Source organism: Hydra viridissima, unplaced genomic scaffold, assembly GCF_058129835.1.
Source record: "Hydra viridissima isolate aposymbiotic clone 2 unplaced genomic scaffold, HvirCarnegie_v1 scaffold_8, whole genome shotgun sequence".
In the NCBI taxonomy this organism is placed as follows: Eukaryota; Metazoa; Cnidaria; class Hydrozoa; order Anthoathecata; family Hydridae; genus Hydra; species Hydra viridissima.
Window position 1 is genome coordinate 3,815,995 of NW_028324307.1, and position 22,590 is coordinate 3,838,584.

A 22,590-nucleotide genomic window follows, 5' to 3' on the forward strand; every position below is an offset into this window, starting at 1 on the left:
CGAAGATAAAAATGCGAAATTTTCGCAAGTTTTTTTTTACGGCGAACAACCCTAGTCCTAACCTAGTCAATTACAATAGTCCTAACCTAACAATAGTCCTAGTCTTGATAAATAATATAATAAAAGACTTTAAATTGATATTTTCAACCTTTAATTGTGTTTTTTAAAAAAAGAAAACAAAATTCAGCTGTCGCGCTCGTCAATTGTCCTAAAAATGCGTACTTCAACGGATTAACTGGTTAATCAAATTTTTTGCAAATCATTTCTGGAACTCGAAATAACTCGAAATATCCCGAAATATCCCGAAACACAAATAATTCTCGTAATGAGAAAATGAAAATTTGGGAAAAATGAGTTTCGGTTGTTACGAGAATCATTACGAGAAACTCGAAACCGTTCTCGTAATGATTCTCGTAACAACCGGGACCCGATCGAAATAAATTTCTCGAAAGTTTAAAAACTTTACTCTCGTAACTCAAAAACATTTCGAGAAGAGTTCCGTTACGAGTCTCGTTTCGTAACGTAGCGAAACAAAAATAGTTTCAAGAATTCCATGCTTAATCATAACTATTATTTTTGTCTAAGGGGTGATAACTAAAAATCTGGACAAAGTTTAAAGGATCATAACTTCCTCGTGTTTTAATGTTTTATAAAAGTAAAAAAAGTATCTTATAGAGAGTTATTTAATTTATTCAATATCATACTCAATTTGATTCAATCACTCCATCTCGTCTGACACGGTCAATCAAACTCTTGGTGCGACTAACTGTTTCTTGGATAACATTAGGATCAACTTTGGTCAAACACTACTTAATTCTTTCTTTAAGTTTTGAAAGTTTTCTTGCTTGCCAAATATTCTTATACACAAGACCTTTCAATATTGACCAAAAATTTTCAATGGGCCTGCTATCAGGTAAATTTGGCGGATTATCTTTTTTTGGTACAGTTTCAATATTTTTAGCCTTTAAATATACCAATACGCTTTTGGCATAATGAGCAGATGCAAGATCTGGGCAGAACACAAAATTATCATTTAAATGATGCTCTTCTATAAACATGATAAGTCTCTATTGAACACAATGCTCTAAGTAAATAAACTGGTTGATAGTGTTTCTAGATTCTCGAAAATATGGTTTTGAGGTACCTTTGGCCGAAATAGCGATCCACACTATAATTTTTCTGGAAACTTCTCTTTTTGGCTGTATTTAACATTCGGAGTCAATAAAATATCACTGGAGTAGTAATTAGCATTTCCATTTATCGAACTGTGGTTTAAAGTAAAATAGGTTTTATTATGTCATAAATGGTAGTTCTTGGAATATTTTCAGTTAGAAAATGCTTTACTGTGTATGTTTTGCCGAGATTTGTTTTTTGCAAATAAATTTCATTCGCACGTTTCCGCTGCTCATCTTCGTTACAAAAAAAAAAATTTTAGTAAATTATCTATAATACCGCTTTTGCCCTATAGAAGCTAGAAATCATTTTTATATGATAGCCCTGGCGGCCAAAATTTTTATTTTATTGTATTGTTAATATTATTAAAAATATTCTTTCAAAGTTATCTAAGATAAATAACTAATTTAAAGAATTTTTAAGATGTGCTAACATATTTTCAAGTTTTATTTATGGTAAAATATACAAAAGATTCTCAAATGTCAGTTATAATATTTTTATGACTTAATAACTTATTTATCATGATAATACTTTTATGTAGTAAATGTTCATTATTTGGGTATTATTAAAATATGCATTGTTTGGTAATATATTTATATTATGCTATAAATTTTAAAAATATTTTTAAACAAATTATAAATGTCATTTTAGAAATAAAATGAAACATTAAAACTAACTGGAAATAAAACATAAAGAAGTGACATTTTAAAATAGATTTTAGTTCCTGTGAAGTGTACAAAAAATACTTCTATTAATTTAAATAAATTCATCCTTCATTAACTACGATGTATAACATTTTCAAATGTTGAAAATGTAATGCATGGTCAAAAAACTAATTTAAGTAAATTTAAAACTTTTGCACATTTAACAGTAACCAAAATTTATTATCACTCTTTTATGTTTTATTTTCATCAACTCTAATGTCAACAACAATATCTATCTCCTCTTTATTTATTATATAGTGGGGAGAAGTATTATTCAACTTAAAACTTTTCAAGCGATAATATTTTAGCTGCTCTAGCATGACCACATGCTGAAGCTCTGTATTTGTCTATTTTATAATTCCTTTAGTTTCACTAAGTAGTTTTGATCTTTTTGGAACTGACCTCGATGCTTGAGAAAAAATGTTCCCGAGAAATAAATAAATTTTGGTAGAATAAAATTTCCAAGATATTGATAGATTTACATAAAATATAAAAAGAATAAAGCTATATTGAAAACAGGTATATGAATATGTATGTATGTATGTATGTATGTATGTATGTATGTATGTATGTATATATATATATATATATATATATATATATATATATATATATATATCGGCAGGCATAAAACAAACTCCAAGTGCAAGTTTTGCTAAAACCAACAATTTTATATTCAACAACTCATTAAAAAGTCGCACGATATTTTTATTGCAAAATTATTAAATAAGTAAAAACACTTATCAAATTTTTAGTTTTCTTCTACAGCCTGTTTCTCTTTCAGTAGGTTAATCAGCTTCCTGATGAACCTACTGATGGAGATAAGATAAATTTTTTAAAGATTTCTATCAAATTTTCTGAACCTTAATTAGTAATATCCAAATCTATTATATATATATTGGTTATAGGAGATTTAACACTACTTTTTACAAACTACATTCCTGCAAATAGAAAGGTACTTTAAAAATGCTTGTAGTTGTAAGCAACAACCGCGTTTTTCAGCTCCTCTATATAGTTTGGGCTATGCTCTCCAACTTTTCTCATTCGCCAAAACTGATTGAAATCCTGATGAATGGATTTGAGAGCTTGTTCAGTCCAGTAACCTAAGCCTATAGAATAGTAGAAGTACAAAAGAAATGCAAGTTTATTTAATAAATATTCGTCGTAAATTATGCAAATTCTACGATTCAACTGTTGAAATAGAGTATTTAATTACTAAGATTATAAATTATTTTTAATCAAATTTAAAAGTTATTTATCATACCAAATACTCCACCTTTCATGTTGATAAATTCAATAACATGTTGCTCAATTATGTGTACCTTCAAAGGAATTGTAGCCCTTAGAGTTCTACAGCTCGTAGAGAACTCCTCTAGATCTTTAACATACGTGGAGTTTAATGATTTTCCAAAACAACCATGGACTATTTTTTCAAAATCTCTAAGTACCTTAATATATTTGGCAGCGGAAACTCCAAGACTAAACTCTTGAAAAAACAGTTCAAAGCTGTCTATGTTTTAAAGCAATTTATGACAAGCACTGCCTTCCAAACGATGCTGCTCTTGGTAGGACACTCTGCAGATGTTTATTTTAGACAGATATTGGTTAACAAACTGTAACCCACACTCTTTTTCAAATAAGTTTTTTTCAATCTCTTTCAAAATTTTGTCTACAACACCTAGCAGTATATGTAGTCCAGGAATATTTACAAGTTCTAGTATTTTTTTGTTTTTGTTGCCTGTTAATAAAGGGGGGTTAACAACATTAGTGCACTTTTTTGCTTTTTTTAAATTTGCACCATCAGCCATCTATTGGTCGTACAATGTACACAAAGACTCTAGAGTATAATGATCAGCTTTTTGAAAGTCAGGAGAGCGATACGGGTAATGGCTGCGTCTTCTCTGGGGGTTGTCTTTCGTTCGCGAAACTTGCGTTATTTGTTGCTTAATGAACCAGTATCATTAAATAAATTAATTGATTTGATAACTTTCTTACGAGAACAACCCAGTCTTTGAGCTATTTGAGAATTGTTCAATCCTAGATCTCGTATTGCCCGTACTTGTCCTGGAAAGACAGCTGTTCCATGTTTACCTCGTCCCATAGTTGATAGATAATAATTTTTTTTTTTTTTTTTTCTAAATGAATTAGAAGAGTATTCTTTAAATACTGAATAGAATGATTATCTATTGATATACTAAAAGAATTTAAGTTCTTTTAAATAAAAAGTAAATGTGTGCTATTTAAAATGACCGTCAAAAGGTAAACACGACTGCTTAAATGCTCAAAACAAGCAATTTTGACAGCTATATGTCAAATGAGTATTTCCACTCAAAAAGGTGAACATTGTTGATGCTATAAAAAGTAACAGCAAATGTTATAAATAGAAAAAAGTTGGCATCAAAAAGTAAAACCAACTAAACAAACAGTAATGTTCTTCTAATTTTTTGTATTAATTAGTAAAGTATTGACTACTAATAACACCTTTTTCCTATTTTTATTGTTTTTTTGTGGAAAAGGATATTTAAGAATGTCGAAAACAGTAATAAATGATCCTGAGGATACTACACCTTTAATCAAAACGACATTGGAAGTCTTTAAAGTTATGTCTATTGATGCACTTCAGGTATTTCTGTCGTTAAGAAAAAATAATCTGAAGGTGATCGCGAAACTTTAGTATATAGGTAATTATTTTTTCATCTAGACATTTGGTATTCAAATAAATGATAAATTGGTTATCATATATGTATGATTAACATATTTTCATATTCTCATCATATATTAACATATTTTCAATAATTATAATTATTGAAAATATGTTAATATAAAAAATGTTATGCTATGAAACATATTTTAAAGAAATTATTTATTATATAATCAGTAAATATTGATAATATAATTTGCAACATTAGTGTGTACATTTTTTAGAGCTATGGCATCGTGGAAAGAAAAGGTTAGTGTAAATATTGAAGCAGAAGAGCATTATAGAATTTCATTAAATGAATACAAGAGAAAACTTATTGTTGATGGGCACGTCATGCCAGATCCTTTATCATTAAAAAAAAGAGAAAGGATTAGCGAATCTCAAAATAGCATGTTAAAATGGCCTCCTGTTTATTACAACGATATTTCAAACTACCTCCAAAAAATAAATACTTCAAGCGATCTTTTACACAGATTAGACTGTGAATATAAAGAAGGCAAAGGTTTTCGTTATTTTAAATGTGACTTTGTGAAAGAATTATTTTGGACAGGTATAGACAAAAACTCAAAATTTAGATTACTAAAAACTAGAGTTACTCCTTCGCAAAGAACTTCTGATCAACAATATAATGTATGGACAATAGTAAAAAAAGACAACGCAGGTGGTTATATTGCCAGTGCATATTGCTAATGTACAGCAGGCCTTCTTGGAAGTTGTAATCATGTTTTAGCTTTGCTTTTTAGAGCAGAAGCAGCAGTTTCAACGGTAGTAAGAAAACCATTATGTACCGATAAACTTTGCTCATGGAACATACCAAAAATAAATTTAAAAATTTTAGAACTAAAACCTTTACGTGAACTGGTATTTGTGAAAGACCAATACAGGAAAAGGTGTCATAAAGAAGGTGCTATGGCACACAAGAGAAAACTTAATGCTTTCTTACCATCTTACAAAGAACAAAATTTAGAATTAAAAAATCAAGAAAAAATTTAAAAAATACTTTATGCTGCAATCAAAGAACATGCGCCAAACAGTCGTTATTTCGAGTTGATAGAATGTACCCAGAAACGTTCAAGTTTGCAAACATTCATAGAACTTCCACCTAACATATTAAACGTCGCAAAAGAATTTATTTGGAACGAGCTAGAAGTTAAATCTCATAATGTTATACTTACACGAAAAATAAAATTGATAAGAATCAAATATCTTTAACATATATGCAAAAAAAAAAACAATCGAGTTCTACTACATGGTTTGATCAGCGCCAAGGTAGACTTACAGCATCCAGGGCCATCTTATCCATTAAGCCACTGTCTAAACATACTTTTTTTTCCAAATCATTTTGGAAAAAAAAGGGATTTGGAAAAAAAAGGGATTTAAGTAAGCCATAAATATAAACATTAATCCGGAAAAATTATTCAATTTGGAGCTATAATCATTTTGGGAAATCAATTTAAAGTTTTTAGCTATTGGTGTGTTTTTTTCAAATATTTAAAAGAATTTAATATTTTGAAAAACCTTATTTTTCAAAAATATCTGCGACGGAAACTTTTTACATGTCACGCCTCGTTTTCACAACGTTTTATGAAATCTCATTGGCTAACACCATGTGAAAACGAGGTATGGTTTGTAAAAAGTTTCCGTCGCAGATATTTATAAAATATAATATCGTTTTTTATGAACTGATTTTCAGGTTTTCAAGTCGATTGAAACTAAAGTTTCTTTAAAACTATCGATGTTGGAAAATTATTGGGGCTAGAGTCTAAAAATGGGTGTATGACACTCCTCCCCGAACAATGAACTTATTAAAGCTAGTGAGCTTTTAATTAATATATTATTCGGCAATGATCAGAGATCAAGTACCTATTTTTTTTTGTTTTTAAGTTAGCTAAAGTCACTACCCCACACCCTTATTTACTATCTGTTTGCGCTAGCTCTGGTTAGGTCTTTTTAGTTTACATAGTTATTTATATATATAACACCCTTGCTTCAACGTTTTTATAGACCATTAACAAAAAAATTAACACCAAGCTTGAAGTTATAATACATTTTAGGAATGCCTTTTCATAAAAGAGAAAATTAAACTCACATTTATATACATTAAATACAATATATTACATTTGTAACAAGTTTGTAAAATTGTTTTAAAAACAAGTTTGTAAAATTACTCTGAGATAATTACACGATATTTTGACTTTTTCACGTTTCTCTTGTTTTCGGCTCTGCTTTGGTTTTTAGCCAGAATGAAGTTATGTCTCTTTACCCGCCCATAAACTTTTTTAGAAGCTTCAGATGTGAGTTTTACAGCTCTTTACATCGACTGAGAATTGTTTGGCAAATCAGTTAGAGAAAGTTTATTGCCGGTTTGAATAGCTTGTAGTAATTCATTTGAAGATACAAAAGTTGACGTAGGAGATTCAATTTGTATTGAAGAAACCTCAATTAAGTCGGTCCAAACATCAGCATTGAAGTTCAAGGTCATAACTGTCTTAGCTTTGATTTTAGGTTTGAAATCTGGATTTGTTTCCCTGGATAATCTAATCTTCAAGATTTGATTAAGAGCACGGTCTCTTACAACTTTTTCATCGTCTAGCAGCATAGCATAAAGAAAGTTTTCTTGACAGCAGCAGTAGGAGTCACCCTGAAGATTTTTCAATACAATATTTTAAATTCTGCTATCCTGTTTCTTGACTAATTGAATTGTTTTATGGAGAAGCCTTGGTGCATCTTTGTAATGCGCTGAACTTTTAACGGCAAACCACATAGGACAGTAAACTAGTTCTATGTACTTTGTTATGCAGTTTAAGTCATGTGAAGTTATCTCGGTTCTTGTATAAACCACCATAATTCTCAAAGCAAGAGTTAACCAGCGTGCATGAATTTATTATAAGTAAAAAATAAAGCAAGAAATTATTCTTCGATTACAGTTAATATATTTTAAAATATTTAAAAACAATTAGTTTACGTTTTAGTTTGGTAAATTATTTTTTTTATAGAACGCAAATCTCCGCATTTGCTGTATATTTCCAATGTACTTACGTTTAAAAAATTAAAAACGCATGAAAGTTTAGTTTTATTTACGGACCTTAAGTGACGACATGTGGAAGTTCCAAGATTTTCTATTGTATTTCCCAAAAAGATTAAAAGTCTTTTGACTTTTTTTTTGTGGCAAACGTATAATATATCCATAATACATAAATCCCACACTGAGCCAAGTGTTATCATATACATGACAGTGGCTTATTATCCATTAGGCACTTTAGGCACTGTGCCTAGAGCCTACGAATCTACAGGGGCCTACAAAAGAAATGAAAAAAAAAAGAAATTTTAAAGTGTTTTTCATTTCATTAATAAAACAATCATACAGATGCAGCATAATATTCATAATTGATAAAAATGTTTATAATCAAACAGTATAATTAGATGACATTAACTTTTCGACTTTTGGTATTTGCAAATCAACTATAACATCTTCAAATGTCATCTCCCGCATTACTTCATTTTCAATTGATAGCAGTGCCAGGGAGGATAGTCGGGCTTGTCCCATAGTTGAACGCAGATAGTTTTTTATCAGTTTTAAATTTGAAAAAGAACGTTCACCTTCTGAATTCGTGCTTAATATAGGGAGATGAATCCTGAAAGCGATATTAACATTTGGAAAACTTGCAACTAGTTTATTGTCTATTTGCAGCTTAATCTTATCAGACACCGATTTACCATCACTAAACATTAGAGAAAACAGCAAAAACTCATCGGTAAATTCGTCTTCGAGGTCTGATGGATACAACTGAATTAGTGCCTTGGTTTTAGCCACTACTTCCTCACTCGACAAAGATCTGTTGTCAAGAAGAAAGTTAAACCTTTCGTACACTACTTTATAAGCTGCTCTGCGTTTTTCCATCTCATTGTTAAGTCTGTCTATTGTAACGTAATACTGTTGAATACGGAAATTATCACTAACATTTAAACTGGGATTACTTGTATCCATAACTTCGTCATCAAATCGCTTCCGTATTCGCTTGTGTTGTGTAGCTTCTTTGTAATCAGATTCTGTGAGATCTTTTGCCTGGCCTTCGAATGTTTCAAACTTACTGCGTGTATCATGAAAATACTGTATGAGACCATCATACAGTTTAATGATGGTGCACAGCTCAATACCCGGCTCCTGTAAGGCTTTATTGACAATATTCATCTTTTGAAGTAAATCTTTCCAAATCATACACATTAACGCAGTTTCAAAGTAGTCTAAATGTTTAACCAGTGATTTCGCTTCATGAACAGCTGCTGGTGGTTGATGTTTGCTGTTAGTGACTTCACATAATTCTTGACGAATTTGTAAGTAATTTGCATAGAAAACTATTGTGGCATCACTTCTAGAGGACCACATAGTTTCTGATAAGCTTTTTAAAACAAATACGTTTTCTTTAATAAGTTCTTTAAGAGTTGACCATCTCTTCGTTGAAGCTGAGAAAAAATTATAAATTGACTGTATGACACCAAAATAATTTACAGCTGCTGAACGACACTCCACGGCAGCTGAACCAACTAAGTTTAGGCTGTGGGCAGCACATGGAACCCATTCTGCTAAATGATTAATCTCTCTGAATCTAGCTTGCATACCAGAATATATTCCACTCATATTGCTGGAATTATCATAAGATTGTGATCGGCAATTTTTGATGTCTATTCCATGAAGCTGAAGAATACCAACCACAAGATTAAATACGTATTCTCCATCATGGTGTTCAATTGGAATAAATCGAAGAAATCGCTCTACTACATTTCTGTTTTTGAGTACATAGCGAATAACAAATGTGAGCTGATCTACATGACTAATATCAGGGGTTGAATCGATGCTAATTCCATAATATTTAGCATCCTTGATTTCAGAAATTATTTGCTTCAAAACTTTGCTTCCTAATAGTATATTAATGAATTCATCGCATATGTTTGCTGAAAGATATGATACATTTCCCTTTCCTGAATTTCCATATCTTTGAATGTGTTCTCTTAGAAATGGATCAAATTCAGCTAACAGATCAACCAAGATAATTTCCATCGTTAGGAGAGTTATGCGATTGATTGTCACCACGAAAAGCTAATCCCCTTTCAGCAAGAAACTTTATCACTACAACAACCCTCTTCAAGACTTCAGTCCAGTATTTGCAAGACTTCTCATTTTCCTTCTGAAGTTCAACATCAATTCGAGTAGACTTTTTGTGTTGCATTATCATCGACACAGCAGCAAAATGGTCTTTTGATTTTTCATGTGAGGTTATCCTAGCAATAACATTTTTCCAATCATCGAAGCCAGTTATAAATTGATTCCTATATATCAGTATTTTCAGATTTAGAAACCTATTGTGATAAATTTTGCTAAATTTTGTGAAATATCCTCATTCCATTTGTAAGACAAAACCTTCAGTTGAAAACCTTGATTACTTAGTTGAGAAAAATGGCATTGTAAGTTTAAAGCCATGTCACACATATTATACACAAATTCAAGGCCAAATGGCAATAAAGAACGTTCAAATAGGCTGGTTTTTTGTTTACACTCACCATGAACATTATTTATAAAAAATTAGCTTTGACTTCATTTACTGGAATAAAGTTATTAAGAACTTAATTTACTTTTGGGAAAAGCATTTGGCGATTCGAATTTTGAAAGGTGCCGATCAAAATTCTGCCATGAAATCAGATTGTGCTGAAAACATTGCTGCGAAATCAATAAATACCACTGTTACTGGTTTAAAAATTATTCCAATAAAAAAAAAATAATAACAATAAAAAAACAGTAAAAAATTCTAAAACTAAAGTATTGTTATATCTGTGTGATGTATGCCATTAAAACTGTTAAGGCGATGCTAAACCTTTCGATAGAATTCTATTGTAGTATGTTCGTTATATTCAAGATGGTATCATTTTCTTTATGTGGGTGTATTGTTTAAATCTGATATTCCTAAAAGGAATGTTGGTGTTAATAAGTTCCACAATGCGCAACATACAAGAACAATATCATCTATAGAAGAAATTAATTTGATCGGAAGTTCATTTGCAAGAATCTTGAATGTTTTTAGTTGTCTTATTACTTGTTCCACTAGGATTCTAAGAATACATAATAACTGGTTAATCGATTCACGACTCCATTTATTTTCAGTTGCACAGGCACCTAACCTCAGATTTAAATGTGTTAGTGACTTATGTTTTTCATATTCCTCTGATAACACATCTGAATCGTATGCATCTTCAATAAAATTTTCTAAATCTGAAATTGAATCCACATCAGTTTGAAATTCTGAAGCTATATTAACATTGGTATTCGATAAAACTTGGAAGTACTCTGTAGCACATATTTCTCTTTGAACTGTCTCTTCCTCTGTTACTTCCATCACCTTTTTATTTATCTGGTACCACCTACTGGATCTTGAATTCATTTTATAATATGGTTTGAGATTCTAAATGTTTAAAATATGGTTATATACTTTGTTAGTATATAACAAAGCTTTGTTATATATATATATATATATATATATATATATATATATATATATATATATATATATATATATATATATTAGGGCTTGCATGCGATTAAAATTTTTAATCGCAATTAATCGCACGATTAATCGAACATTATAATTTAAATAAATAAAGGAAACAAACAGGAAAAGTTTTTTAAATCATTTGATCTATTTGCATGCAAATGATAAAACATCATAAAAAAGTTCTAATTATAGTTTATATTGTTTCTAATACAACCAATAAAAATAAAATATTTTAAAAACTTGAAACAAAAAATTTCTTAAAGCCAGTCTTTTAAACATAATAACATGTTCAATGAATCTGGCAGCAGAGATGATCTGTGCTTGTCTGCAATGAATCCAGCGGTTGAAAACAGTCTTTCGCATGGAACTGTAGTCGCTGGAACTGACAAATATTTCTTTGCGATTGTTGCTAATCGAGGATATGAACCTTGATGTAGCTTCCACCACTGAAGAGGATCTGAATCCATTTTGGCGCAGGGTTCTTTTCGATATCGACTCACTTCATCTTCACTTGGGGAATCAACTTCATCCAGATCTGGTAGATTGAATGCCATTTTAAATTTTTTTGCTGATGGCTGTTGCAAAATAATTATTCAAATATTACCATAAATAAAGCATATAGATATTATCTAACTATTTCAATTAATATTATAGTACTCATAGAGTTTTATCTATCATTAAAACGATTATTTTAATAAATGCAATTTTGAATCTATTATTATGTCATTAGAATAATTCAATAAAAAAACAATATCAAATTTATTACTACAAAATGCTCACCTCTTTTGGTTCTTGTTCTATTGATACTGGTCTGAGGTCTGGAACAGATTCAAGAAGCTTCGATAATCTCTGCCAGACATTTGATCTTTCATTTGAAGCTATAAACGATAAATTTTTAAATCTTGAATCCAATGCTGACGAGATTTGCAACCAACTATCATTCGAAAAATCATTAAATCTGCGCTCCATTTCATTTACAAATTTTTCTTTAAATAGCGCGATGTAACGAGGATCATCATCTTGAATAACCATTTCACGTGATAAGTGGCATATAATTGGTAAAACCACCGAATTAGATACGTATTTATTACCACCTAACAATTCTGAAGCCACTTTGCATGGTTGCAAAACATCAGCAATTTTCTCCATTTTTTCCCATTCTCTTTCTGTCAAAGTCTGTAAGTAATGGTTTTGCTCATCAAGTGTTACTGTGATGGCTTTTTTATGTTTCAACATACGTCTCAGCATATCATACATGCTATTCCACCTTGTAACAACATGCTGAATTAGATTTTCTTGTGGCAGGTCGAGGTCAATCTGATTTTCATGTAATTCCATATTATTTGCTGGACTATGTCTAAAATGTCCAACAATTCTGTGACATTTAGCTAGTGTTATGTCAAATGCAGTCTCTTCAATGGCAGATTTTATAATTAGCTGAACGGTATGTGCGAAACATGGAAGATGTTTGAAGGGAAAACTTGATACAGCCTTTACAATGTTTCTACCGTTATCAGTACCAATAGAAATATTTTTTCAAATAATCCCCATTCATCTGCAATATTTCTGATGTGGGTTGAAACATTGTCACTGGTGTGTCGGTTAAATGTTTGATGAACACCTAAGGCAAATGAGTTCAACATCCAGTTGTTATCTATCAAATGACATGTTAAACCAAGATAACTGACATTACCCATTGAAGACCAATGATCACAGGTAATTGCTATACTAGTAGCCATGTTTACGAGGTCTATTTTTTTTTTCTTCTCATCTTCATAGAGTGTTTGCATTTTAATTTTAATTGTGTTTTGACAGGGAAGATTGTAACTGTAGTCGGACGTTGCTGTTCGAATGACATTCGTCAAACCTGGATCTGTAACAATGTTGAGTGGTCGACAGCTACTGGCAACCCAGCAAACAATGGCTTCCGTAATTTCCTTTGATTTATCTGCAGAAATTTGTTTATTTACGCCATTTTGTGATTTAATACTGTCCTCAATTGTAAGTTGTTTTGAGGAACTCACGATCTTGTTTTGATTTTTACTAGTAGTTGCGAAGAACACGTGTTTACTGTTCAAATGATACTGAAGCGTTGTAAGACTTCGGTGATATGCAAATTCTTTGGAACAATACTTACAGATAACCAATTTTTTTGATTCGTCTTTAAAAATAAAGGCTCCGTTGAGGATAGATTGATTGCCGTTTGAACCCATAATTTAAATTATTAACAAATAAAGTTCATCAGGATAAGATATTAAAATTTTGGAAATTTAATAAATTTATTAACAAAACAACAACGCGATCAAAACAATTTCGAAAACAAAAATTATAAGGTAAGAGAGACATAATTGAGACAAATAAAACAAAATGGCATCATCAATGAGTAAACATTGATTAGAAATAAGAAAGTGGTATAAAAATTTCTTTATTGCTCAAAAATTATTTTTTGATGCTAACCAAAATTAGCATCGCCAAAATAATTTATGATCTAATCTAATCGTCAGGGTTAGAGTTAGGGTTTTATGAAAATTTATGAGTTAAAAAATTTCATCTGCGTTAATTTTTTTAACTTGCGTTAAATTATTAGCGCTTTAACGCGTTTTTAACGCGTTAACTTTGCAAGTCCTAATATATATATATATATATATATATATATATATATATATATATATATATATATATATATATATAATTTGCAATTGAAAACATTTTTCTAAAAGTATTTAAGTTGATTTTTCTAAAATTGAGTTTTCGTGGGTTTAAATTAAGTCAGCTAAAAAATCAGGGAAAAAGTAAATATAAAAGATTTTCGTTCAAAATGAGTATAATACTCAGAAAAATGTCTGGTCATATACTACTATATATAAAATACTATATAGTAACTCTATATATATATCCTACTATTTAGTATATATTAGATATTCATTTTAATCATATATTTATATATTTAATATAGCTATAATAAATAAATGTGTATATATATATATATATACATATATATATACTTTTCACTGGGTCACCATCATCAGCTTGTAAACAATATGTATACTATATATTAACTTTATGATATTTTACAAGATTATGATGGCGACCAAATATTTAGTAAATATTTACTAAAACATATGTTTTTTTAAAAAACATATGTTTTTTTAAATATAAAATTAAAAAAAATTATTTACAATATATTCGTAAAAATCTGTTAAACCTATAGGTTTAACTTATTAATTATCATTATAATGATAATTAAAACTTACTATTAAATTGACTTTAAGCAACTCCTTGTGAAACCTTTGGGTATTAACATTTTCATGGAATTATTTTTAATTTGAGATGAAAAAAATGTCGTGTGGTTTAACAACTAAACTGCGCATAGTTAACCATAAAAATTTAAAATATACCAAGTTATTGTAAACCGGGAATTGTAATTTTGTTTAGTTGCTTGTTTGTACAGTATTTTTATTATAATTCATCACCCTTTCTGAATGTAATTAAGACGTCTTTCAAACATCCTACGCAAGTCTGAAATATTTTTATTGGTTCCGAAATAGGTCCAGGACGTCCAAAACGCAAACTGAACGTTCATTGTACGTTTTTTGTACGTCCCCGTGCCGGCTGGGATGAAAGCTGATCATAATTTTCAACAAAAAAAGACAAAATTGCTTCTCTCCAATTTTATAATTTGTTAAAAAAACCTGAATTAACTATATTGTGATCTGTCATCAAAGATTTGAATGAAAAAATAAGCTTTTGAAGATCATTCTCATAGTTTTCCTTTTTAGGACAAAATATCTGAGACATCCCAGCGTGCACAATGACGTCCTAAGGACGTCTATTAGACGTCTGATTTCTCGTCTGTAAGACGTCCTTATTCGGTCTCAGGTGAAAGTCTTAAGGACGTCTTTTTCATACGTCTTGAAAACTTCTTTTTCAGACGTCCTACAAACGTCTTTTTACGTCTGTACATCTAATTAGATGTACATCTACTAGTAGAGTTTGTACATCTATTAATAGATGTACAGACTCTAAGATTACTTATCACCTTTACATAGATTCTAAGAATCTATGTAAAGATGTACAGACGTAAAGACTTTCTCAAGAGAAAGTCTTTACCCAGCGTGCACAATGACGTCCTAAGGACGTCTATAAGACGTCTGATTTCTCGTCTGTAAGACGTCCTTATTCGGTCTCAGGTGAAAGTCTTGAGGACGTCTTTTTCAGACGTCTTGAAAACGTCTTTTTCAGACGTCCTTAAGACGTCTGAAAAAGACCTCCTATAAACGTCTTTTTACGTCTGTACATCTAATTAGATGTACATCTACTAGTAAAGTCTGTACATCTATTAATAGATGTACAGACTCTAAGATTACTTATCACCTTTACATAGATTCTAAGTATCTATGTAAAGATGTACAGACGTAAAGACTTTCTCAAGAGAAAGTCTTTAGAAAGTCTTTGATATTTTTCCAAGCCCTTTACTTAACAAATTGCATATAGCAATCGAAATTGATATGATTCTATCTAGTCATAGAGTGACATAGAGAGACATAAAGAATTACAAATTTATAAAGGATTATAAGTTTAAAAAATACAACATTTAATTATATTAGAATTTAATCATTGTCAATTAATATTGGAGGATTTTCTCTTCAATCGTTCGGAAGAATGTTTTATTATTGTCCCAATAAGGTGCATTGCTTCTGCTTTTGTCACGTTTTTATAAGACTTTAAAACAGCATCTATTAAATAGAATAAGAAAAAATTCATCAACAAAATCAGTGCATCAAAAAAAATAAAAAATTTTTAAACATGAGTTAATTGAATACAATAATAAGCTAAGATCGATACCGGTGATTGCATTACATAGATTTACAAGCTCTTTAAATATTTTCTTTTTCTTTAAACCATTCATGCTGCATTCTGACAAAACATCGTCTGTTGTTAGTCTAAATATGCAAATATATATTTCACTAGCAGTGCTTAGAATATTTATATCTTAGATATTTATTAAAAAAATTCAAAATAGGATAAATATTTATCCTATTTTGAACTTTTCTTATATAAAATTTTTTTTTTATAAAAACAAAAGAAAACGAATATCTTTCTTCTGAAAAATATGGAGTAGAATTAGCGTCAAAAAAAACTTATGCTGGTAACTTACGTGAGTAGAATATTTTTTATTGCATTAGCTGGATTTTTACCGCCAACTGATGATGAATGTTTTACCTAAAACAAATAGATAATAATATGATAAACAATTTATGACAATTAAAAAAAAAAACTAAGACAATAATATAAATGAGTAAATAATTATATTCAAGCATACAAAAGTACTGTATTGAATATCCCCGTCAGCAATTGTTTTTTCTAAAATAATAAGTTCGTCTGAACTTTTACACTGTTTAAAAATTTCTTCTGCATCATTAGAGAAATGTGCAGTTCTATCTATCAACAAGTTCTTTATTTCAGCAAGTTGAAACATAACTTTTCTCTGAAACTCTAAAAAGTAAAAAAACAATAATTTAAATAAAACTTTACTGATATTACAAACCAACAAAAGAAAACATGAAACGGAAACAAGCAACTTTACCTGCATCTGGTAAAGGATACATCCTTTTGCAACTACCTGCTAAATCTTTTGTAGTTTCGGGCTGCAATGGTCTGCTTGAAGAAGAGGAATCCATAACATTCGGTATGATATTTAATTCTTTAAAAAAACAATATAAAAAGTAAACTTAAAAAAAAACTAGGGACATCAGGTCCCCAAAAGCTTTACTTTCCTTGATAGTACACAAAAGCATATAGTACTAACCAGCAGTATGACTTAGTTTTCTTTTTAATGAGTTTATCGAAGGAATTCGTAGATCGACTATTTCATGCACTAAATATATATATATATATATATATATATATATATATATATATATATATATATGAGTTTTTATCTTTTTACTACTAAAAAAAAAAAAAAGTTATTGAATTTTGGAAATTTTTAACCAATTGGGAATTCTGCGTTATGTGTGTGTGTGTGTGTATATATATATATATATATATATATATATATATATATATATATATATATATATATATATATATATATATATATATATACATATATACATATATACATATATATATATATGCATACATACATATATACATACATACATACATACATACATACATACGCATATATATGTATATATTTATGTATATATATATGTATATATATGTATATATATATATATATATATATATATATATATATATATATATATATATATTGTTGCACTTTAATTAAAGTATCATGAAAATATTCTTGCACTTAAGTGCAAGAATATTTTTATGAATCCTAATGTACTTTAATAAATCTCAAATGAATAATTCTCACCAGATTTGCTTCTTTTAGTATTTGACTTTGTTTTGTTTTCCATTGACTTTGTAAAAGGTCTAGGTAGGTCAATTTTTTGTGTTATCTTATTTGCTAAATAAAATAAAACAAAATCAGTGAAAAATAGGATAAAGAATAAATATCTTTTATTTCAATAATAAATATATAAAAAATAGTTTTGCTGTTAAATGAAAACTGTGACATAAGCTTTAAACTGTTTTAAGCTTTATGTTACCTGTTGCTTGACTCATTACAGGCTCAGCATCACTGTCATGTTCAGTAGTAGACATTTCTACATCTTTGCACCATTCATAGTCATCTAATGATAATGATAAAATTACAATTGATTTACTATTTTTGAAATTAGCTACATTTATGTTAAACTGTGAAATAACTACAAAGCAATGGCTTTAATTATTCAAAATAGTTAGGAAGTCTTATTTACTAGTAAACTATCCTACCTGCAGTGAATTTAACTTTGACTAACTTATATGAAGGCCAGGTTTCATCTAACTCATCCAAGTTCTTAGCACTTCGTTCTACATACGCACCTTCAGGCCAAAATACTCTGTCATCTTTTATCCAATGACTAGGTACAACAGCATCTACCACTTTTTTGTTTTTCTCCACAAGAGAAACCAAAGAATAAGACATTTTGATTAGAAATCTAAAATATAAAGACAATCATATTTCAATATGATAAATTATTAAATAAAAATAAAATAACTCAAAAAGCAATAATTTATTTATATAAATAAATTAAGAATTACAATTGATTAAAATGAAAAGATAAATGACTTTTTAAATTTATTAATAAATTAAAATGAAGCTTACTTTTCCTAAAAGAACCAATATCTTCAAAACTGAGTGAAAAGATTATTTAAAAATGCATTTTTATACCAGTAAAAAATCAGACAGATAAATTTTAACTATTTGTCAATTACTTTATTATTGTAATTAAAAAATAGATGTTAGATATAACAGGAAACGATTGTTATACTTAAAAGAAAAATTATATAAAATTTATACAGAAAATGATGCTTGTAGACTTAATTAAAAGTTAAATTAAACAAATTAGTATTTATTGAAAAGCTCTCCATTATTCATTAAAAGCTCACAATTAATCATTAAAAAAATTTAAAATTCTAAAAAAGAAATATGAATTTAAAAAAATTAGCAATTAACATTCTTTCATAAAAACAGCATTAAAGTAATTTGAAAATCATCATGCACTTACTATCAACTATTATTTATTTATACAACATAATATTATATAACAAAAAAAAAAAAAAATTACAATGAAATTATTTTTTAAGCTATGTTGTTAAAAATTATAGAGATATTATATATAACTATTTTAAAAGTTATAATAAAACATAATGATAATAAAAATATTAAAAATTAAAAAAACATATATTTATCATAAAAATAACTAATTTTTAACGCAATAATTTATTTAATAAATGTGCACATTTTTTATTTTATACAAGAAAGCAAAGTTAACTTAAAGTCTTTAAAATCACATACATAGTTGGCTTACCACATCACATCATTAAGTAAAGTACATAGAACAACCCCATCATTGACTGGTAGACATGCAACCTTTCTTTTAATATCTACCTTATTTACAGTTTTTCTTTTGCCAATGTTAGACTTACATAAAAAATAAATTCCGACCATCTTTGAATCAAATGGATCAGGAAAGTAATTTCTTAATAGACTCTTGTGGAACATTTTACAAATAAAAGTAGTCATATCTAAAATACTTGTAATAAAAACAATTTTTCCGGAATGGAGAAGAAAACAATTGTCTTTTTCACTTGTAGAAATTTTGGTCTTGATATCCTTTGAAAAGTTTATTGAATTATTTATTTCAAACTCATGAATATGTTTCACAACTTGAGATATAGGATTATTTGCTTGACGAATAAACCTTTTTAACGACTTTAAATAATTTTCAAAAGGAAAGCAAGAAATTTGATCTAAATTACATCCAAAGTTTGAAACATCGTTATGCAAGTGAATAAGACAGTGTACATTATATGAACAAAAAGAATCGCTATACAACTCCCTACTACTTGCAACAAAATAGACCAGTAATTTATGAGCATATTCCAAATAGTCATTTCTGTAATCTTGATTTTCCTCAAGCATAATTCTTATTGCAACAGATAAAGATAAAAAATTAATATAAATTGGTGAACTAACAGTTCCTTTAAGGGCTATTATTCCAGTATATGTCAAGAACTGTCTAAACTCAGTTGCCTTCCATCTTCGTAGATCGCTTAGCCCACGTGGCTGGCGTGCAAATTCTGAAGGCATTTTTCCATAATGCAATAAAATAGTGTCAGAGACTACATTTAACTGATTAGATGATATGCGACAACAACGAGGGCCTTCTTTTAAGTATAGAAGCAATCTTTTAACAACTCCTAAGCAAACTAAATGCATATAGTCCAAACAAAAATCTTTAATGCATTGAACACTGGAGTGGATTAAAGGACTAACAAGTAACTGATGTCCTGTATAAGCTATCTGCTTAAAATCCTGGTCTATTCTTGGTTCACAGTCAAGATCATGAAAAACTATTCGATTTTCTATATTTACTCCATGAACTTTACATCTTTCACATGCATCATAACCAGTATGACCCTTAATTCCCTTTAAAAACTGACGTGCTGGAGCATCACAAATAAATCCTTTAATATTTACATGAAATTTTTTGCCATTATAGTGTAAACCAAAAACCTCCAAATTACGATACTCGTCTAAAAAATCTTTTAAAAATTCCTCACAACTGTCAGGTTTGGAACTACCACAGTAAAGAGCTACAACAAATGGACCTGCAAGTTGAAACGATGCAAGAATAGGCCAAAGTTGAGTGTTTGATGATTTGAACAATGGTATACCATCTACGTTAATCAATAGATTAATTGTCTTCAAAGAATTAATATCATGAGATGAAAACTCTTCTAACTTACTTTTTATTGAACTTTTTAAACCTATGTAAAAATAATCACCACCACATTTTTGTTTTAGAGGAACTTTTCTTGGTGTGCTTAATAAGGTTCTTGAATCTTTAGGCAATTCTTTGTGACCATGATTTCTTAATATAAGCAAGATATGATTTGTTTCTGCCATTGTAAGGTGATGTTCACATGCCCAAGATGAAAGTTCAGAGGCCAAGTTATCTTTATTGTGTACATCACCGTTTTCTGAGATATAAATGCTATTTACATCGCTAAAAATGGAAGATGAGGGTGAAACCTCGCCATTTAAATCCAGTCTTCCTTTAACTACTTCAACTTCTTCTTCAACTATTTCAACTTCTTCTTTATCGGATGGTGAATCCAATAAAATGGTCTCTTCACAAGAGTCGTGACAATAATTAAGAACTTCCAACTGGGTTTCATAGTTTCTTCGCCAGAGTCTTAAATAGTTTGCGTTAGACATTTCAGATATAAATTTTTATTATCTAAATAGATCATTATTAAAATAAACATTAAACTTATATAAGACTTATTTAACTGATTAAGTTAATTAATAATAACTAGGTTAATCAAGTTTTAAAATACTCCGAAAAATGTAAAAAATTAGAAAATGACTTAAAACGATAAATAACCCCCAAAAAAAAGAAATTTAAATGACGACCAGCTCGAGCGAACATTTTTAATTAACTGAGTTAGCGCATTAATGCGTTAACTCAGTTACGTACGTAATTAATTTATACGTATAAATTTACACGTTTTTAAAGACGTCTCAAAGACGTCATTAGGACGTCTTAACAAAGACTTCCTGTGAGGACGTCTTTGGGACGTCATAATTTGGTCGGAGACGTCGCGACCTAATTAAGACGTCCATAGGACGTCTCTTTGACGTCTGTGCACGCTGGGTAGAAAGTCTTCGATATTTTTCCATGCCCTTTATTTAACAAACTGCATATACCCATCGAATTTGATATGATTCTATCTAGTTATAGAGAGACATAGAGAGACATAAAGAATTACAAATTTATAAAGGATTATAAATTTAAAAACTACAACATTTAATTATATTAGAATATGATCATTGTCAATTAATATTGGAGGATTTTCTCTTAAATCGTTCGAAAGAATGTTTTATTATTTTCCTAATAAGTTGAATTACTTCTGCTATTGTCACGGTTTTATAAGACTTTAAAACAGCATCTATTAAATAGAATAAGGAAAAATTCATCAACAAAATCAGTGGATCAAAAAAAAAAAAAAATTTTTTTAAACATGAGTTAATTGAATACAATAATAAGCTAAGATCGATACCGGTGATTGCATTACATAGATTTACAAGCTCTTTAAATATTTTCTTTTTCTTTAAACCATTCATGCTGTATTCTGACAAAACATTGTCTGTTGTTAGTCTAAATATGCAAAAATATATTTCACTAGCAGTGCTTAGAAATTTTATACCTTAGATATTTATTAGAGAAATTCAAAATAGGATAAATATTTATCCTAATTTGAACTTTTCTTATATAAAATTTTTTTTTTATAAAAACAAAAGTAAACGAAGATCTTTCTTCTGAAAAATATGTATTAGAATTAGCGTCAAAAAAACTTATGCTGGTAACTTACGTGAGTAGAATATTTTTTATTGCATTAGCTGGATTTTTACCGCCAATTGATGATATATGTTTTACCTAAAACAAATAGATAATATGATAAACAATTTAAGACAATTAAAAAAAAAAAAAAAAAAAGACAATAATATAAACGAGTAAATGAATATATTTAAGCATACAAAAGTACTGTATTGAATATCCCCGTCAGCTATTGTTTTTTCTAAAATAATAAGTTCGTCTGAACTTTTATACTGTTTAAAAATTTCTTCTGCATCATTAGAGAAAAGTGCAGTTCTATCTATCAGCAAGTTCTTTATTTCAGCAAGTTGAAGCAACTTTTCTCTGAAACTCTAAAAAGTAAAAAAACAATAATTTGTATAAAATGTTACTGATATTACAAACCAACAAAAGAAAACATGAAATGGAAACAAGCAACTTTACCTGTATCTGGTAAAGGATACATCCTTTTGCAACTACCTGCT

General features: G+C 29.0%; 6 protein-coding genes across 10 annotated transcripts in view; 2 read left to right on the forward strand and 4 right to left on the reverse strand.

The window, feature by feature from the left end:
* LOC149884570 (uncharacterized) overlaps positions 1-22,590 on the forward strand; it is a 317,612-nt gene that overhangs the window by 157,682 nt on the left and 137,340 nt on the right. The gene's annotated exons all lie outside the window — the stretch shown is intronic.
* LOC149884597 (uncharacterized) lies at positions 4,807-5,376 on the forward strand. The gene has a single exon (XM_090094515.1). The coding sequence runs from the start codon at positions 4,807-4,809 to the stop codon at positions 5,266-5,268; it is 462 nt and encodes a 153-aa protein (XP_089950641.1). The 3' UTR covers positions 5,269-5,376.
* LOC149884598 (zinc finger MYM-type protein 1-like) lies at positions 7,985-9,637 on the reverse strand. Its single transcript, XM_090094516.1, has one exon. It carries the CDS (start codon positions 9,635-9,637, stop codon positions 7,985-7,987), a length of 1,653 nt encoding a protein of 550 aa, XP_089950642.1.
* On the reverse strand, positions 11,231-12,652 carry LOC149884599 (E3 SUMO-protein ligase ZBED1-like). Its single transcript, XM_090096687.1, has 2 exons — positions 11,904-12,652; positions 11,231-11,698 (listed from the first exon to the last, which is right to left on the reverse strand). Exons 1-2 carry the CDS (start codon positions 12,459-12,461, stop codon positions 11,381-11,383), a joined length of 876 nt encoding a protein of 291 aa, XP_089952813.1. The 5' UTR covers positions 12,462-12,652; the 3' UTR covers positions 11,231-11,380.
* LOC149884600 (uncharacterized) lies at positions 15,718-21,753 on the reverse strand. Of its 5 annotated transcripts, XM_090096427.1 has the most exons (11): positions 19,052-19,148; positions 18,346-18,374; positions 17,973-18,178; positions 17,747-17,830; positions 17,512-17,604; positions 16,933-17,001; positions 16,711-16,827; positions 16,447-16,619; positions 16,282-16,346; positions 15,969-16,066; positions 15,718-15,859 (listed from the first exon to the last, which is right to left on the reverse strand). In XM_090096427.1, the coding sequence occupies exons 3-11, from the start codon at positions 18,163-18,165 to the stop codon at positions 15,744-15,746; spliced, it is 1,008 nt and encodes a 335-aa protein (XP_089952553.1). In that variant the 5' UTR covers positions 18,166-18,178; positions 18,346-18,374; positions 19,052-19,148; the 3' UTR covers positions 15,718-15,743. The 5 variants fall into 5 exon arrangements, with proteins under 5 accessions (XP_089952553.1, XP_089952554.1, XP_089952555.1 ...); XM_090096428.1 differs by lacking the exon at positions 18,346-18,374; XM_090096429.1 differs by lacking the exons at positions 16,933-17,001; positions 19,052-19,148 and having other exon boundaries at positions 18,346-18,710.
* LOC149884601 (uncharacterized) lies at positions 20,983-22,571 on the reverse strand. The gene is made up of 5 exons (XM_090094517.1): positions 22,545-22,571; positions 22,288-22,458; positions 22,122-22,186; positions 21,788-21,907; positions 20,983-20,986 (listed from the first exon to the last, which is right to left on the reverse strand). Exons 1-5 carry the CDS (start codon positions 22,569-22,571, stop codon positions 20,983-20,985), a joined length of 387 nt encoding a protein of 128 aa, XP_089950643.1.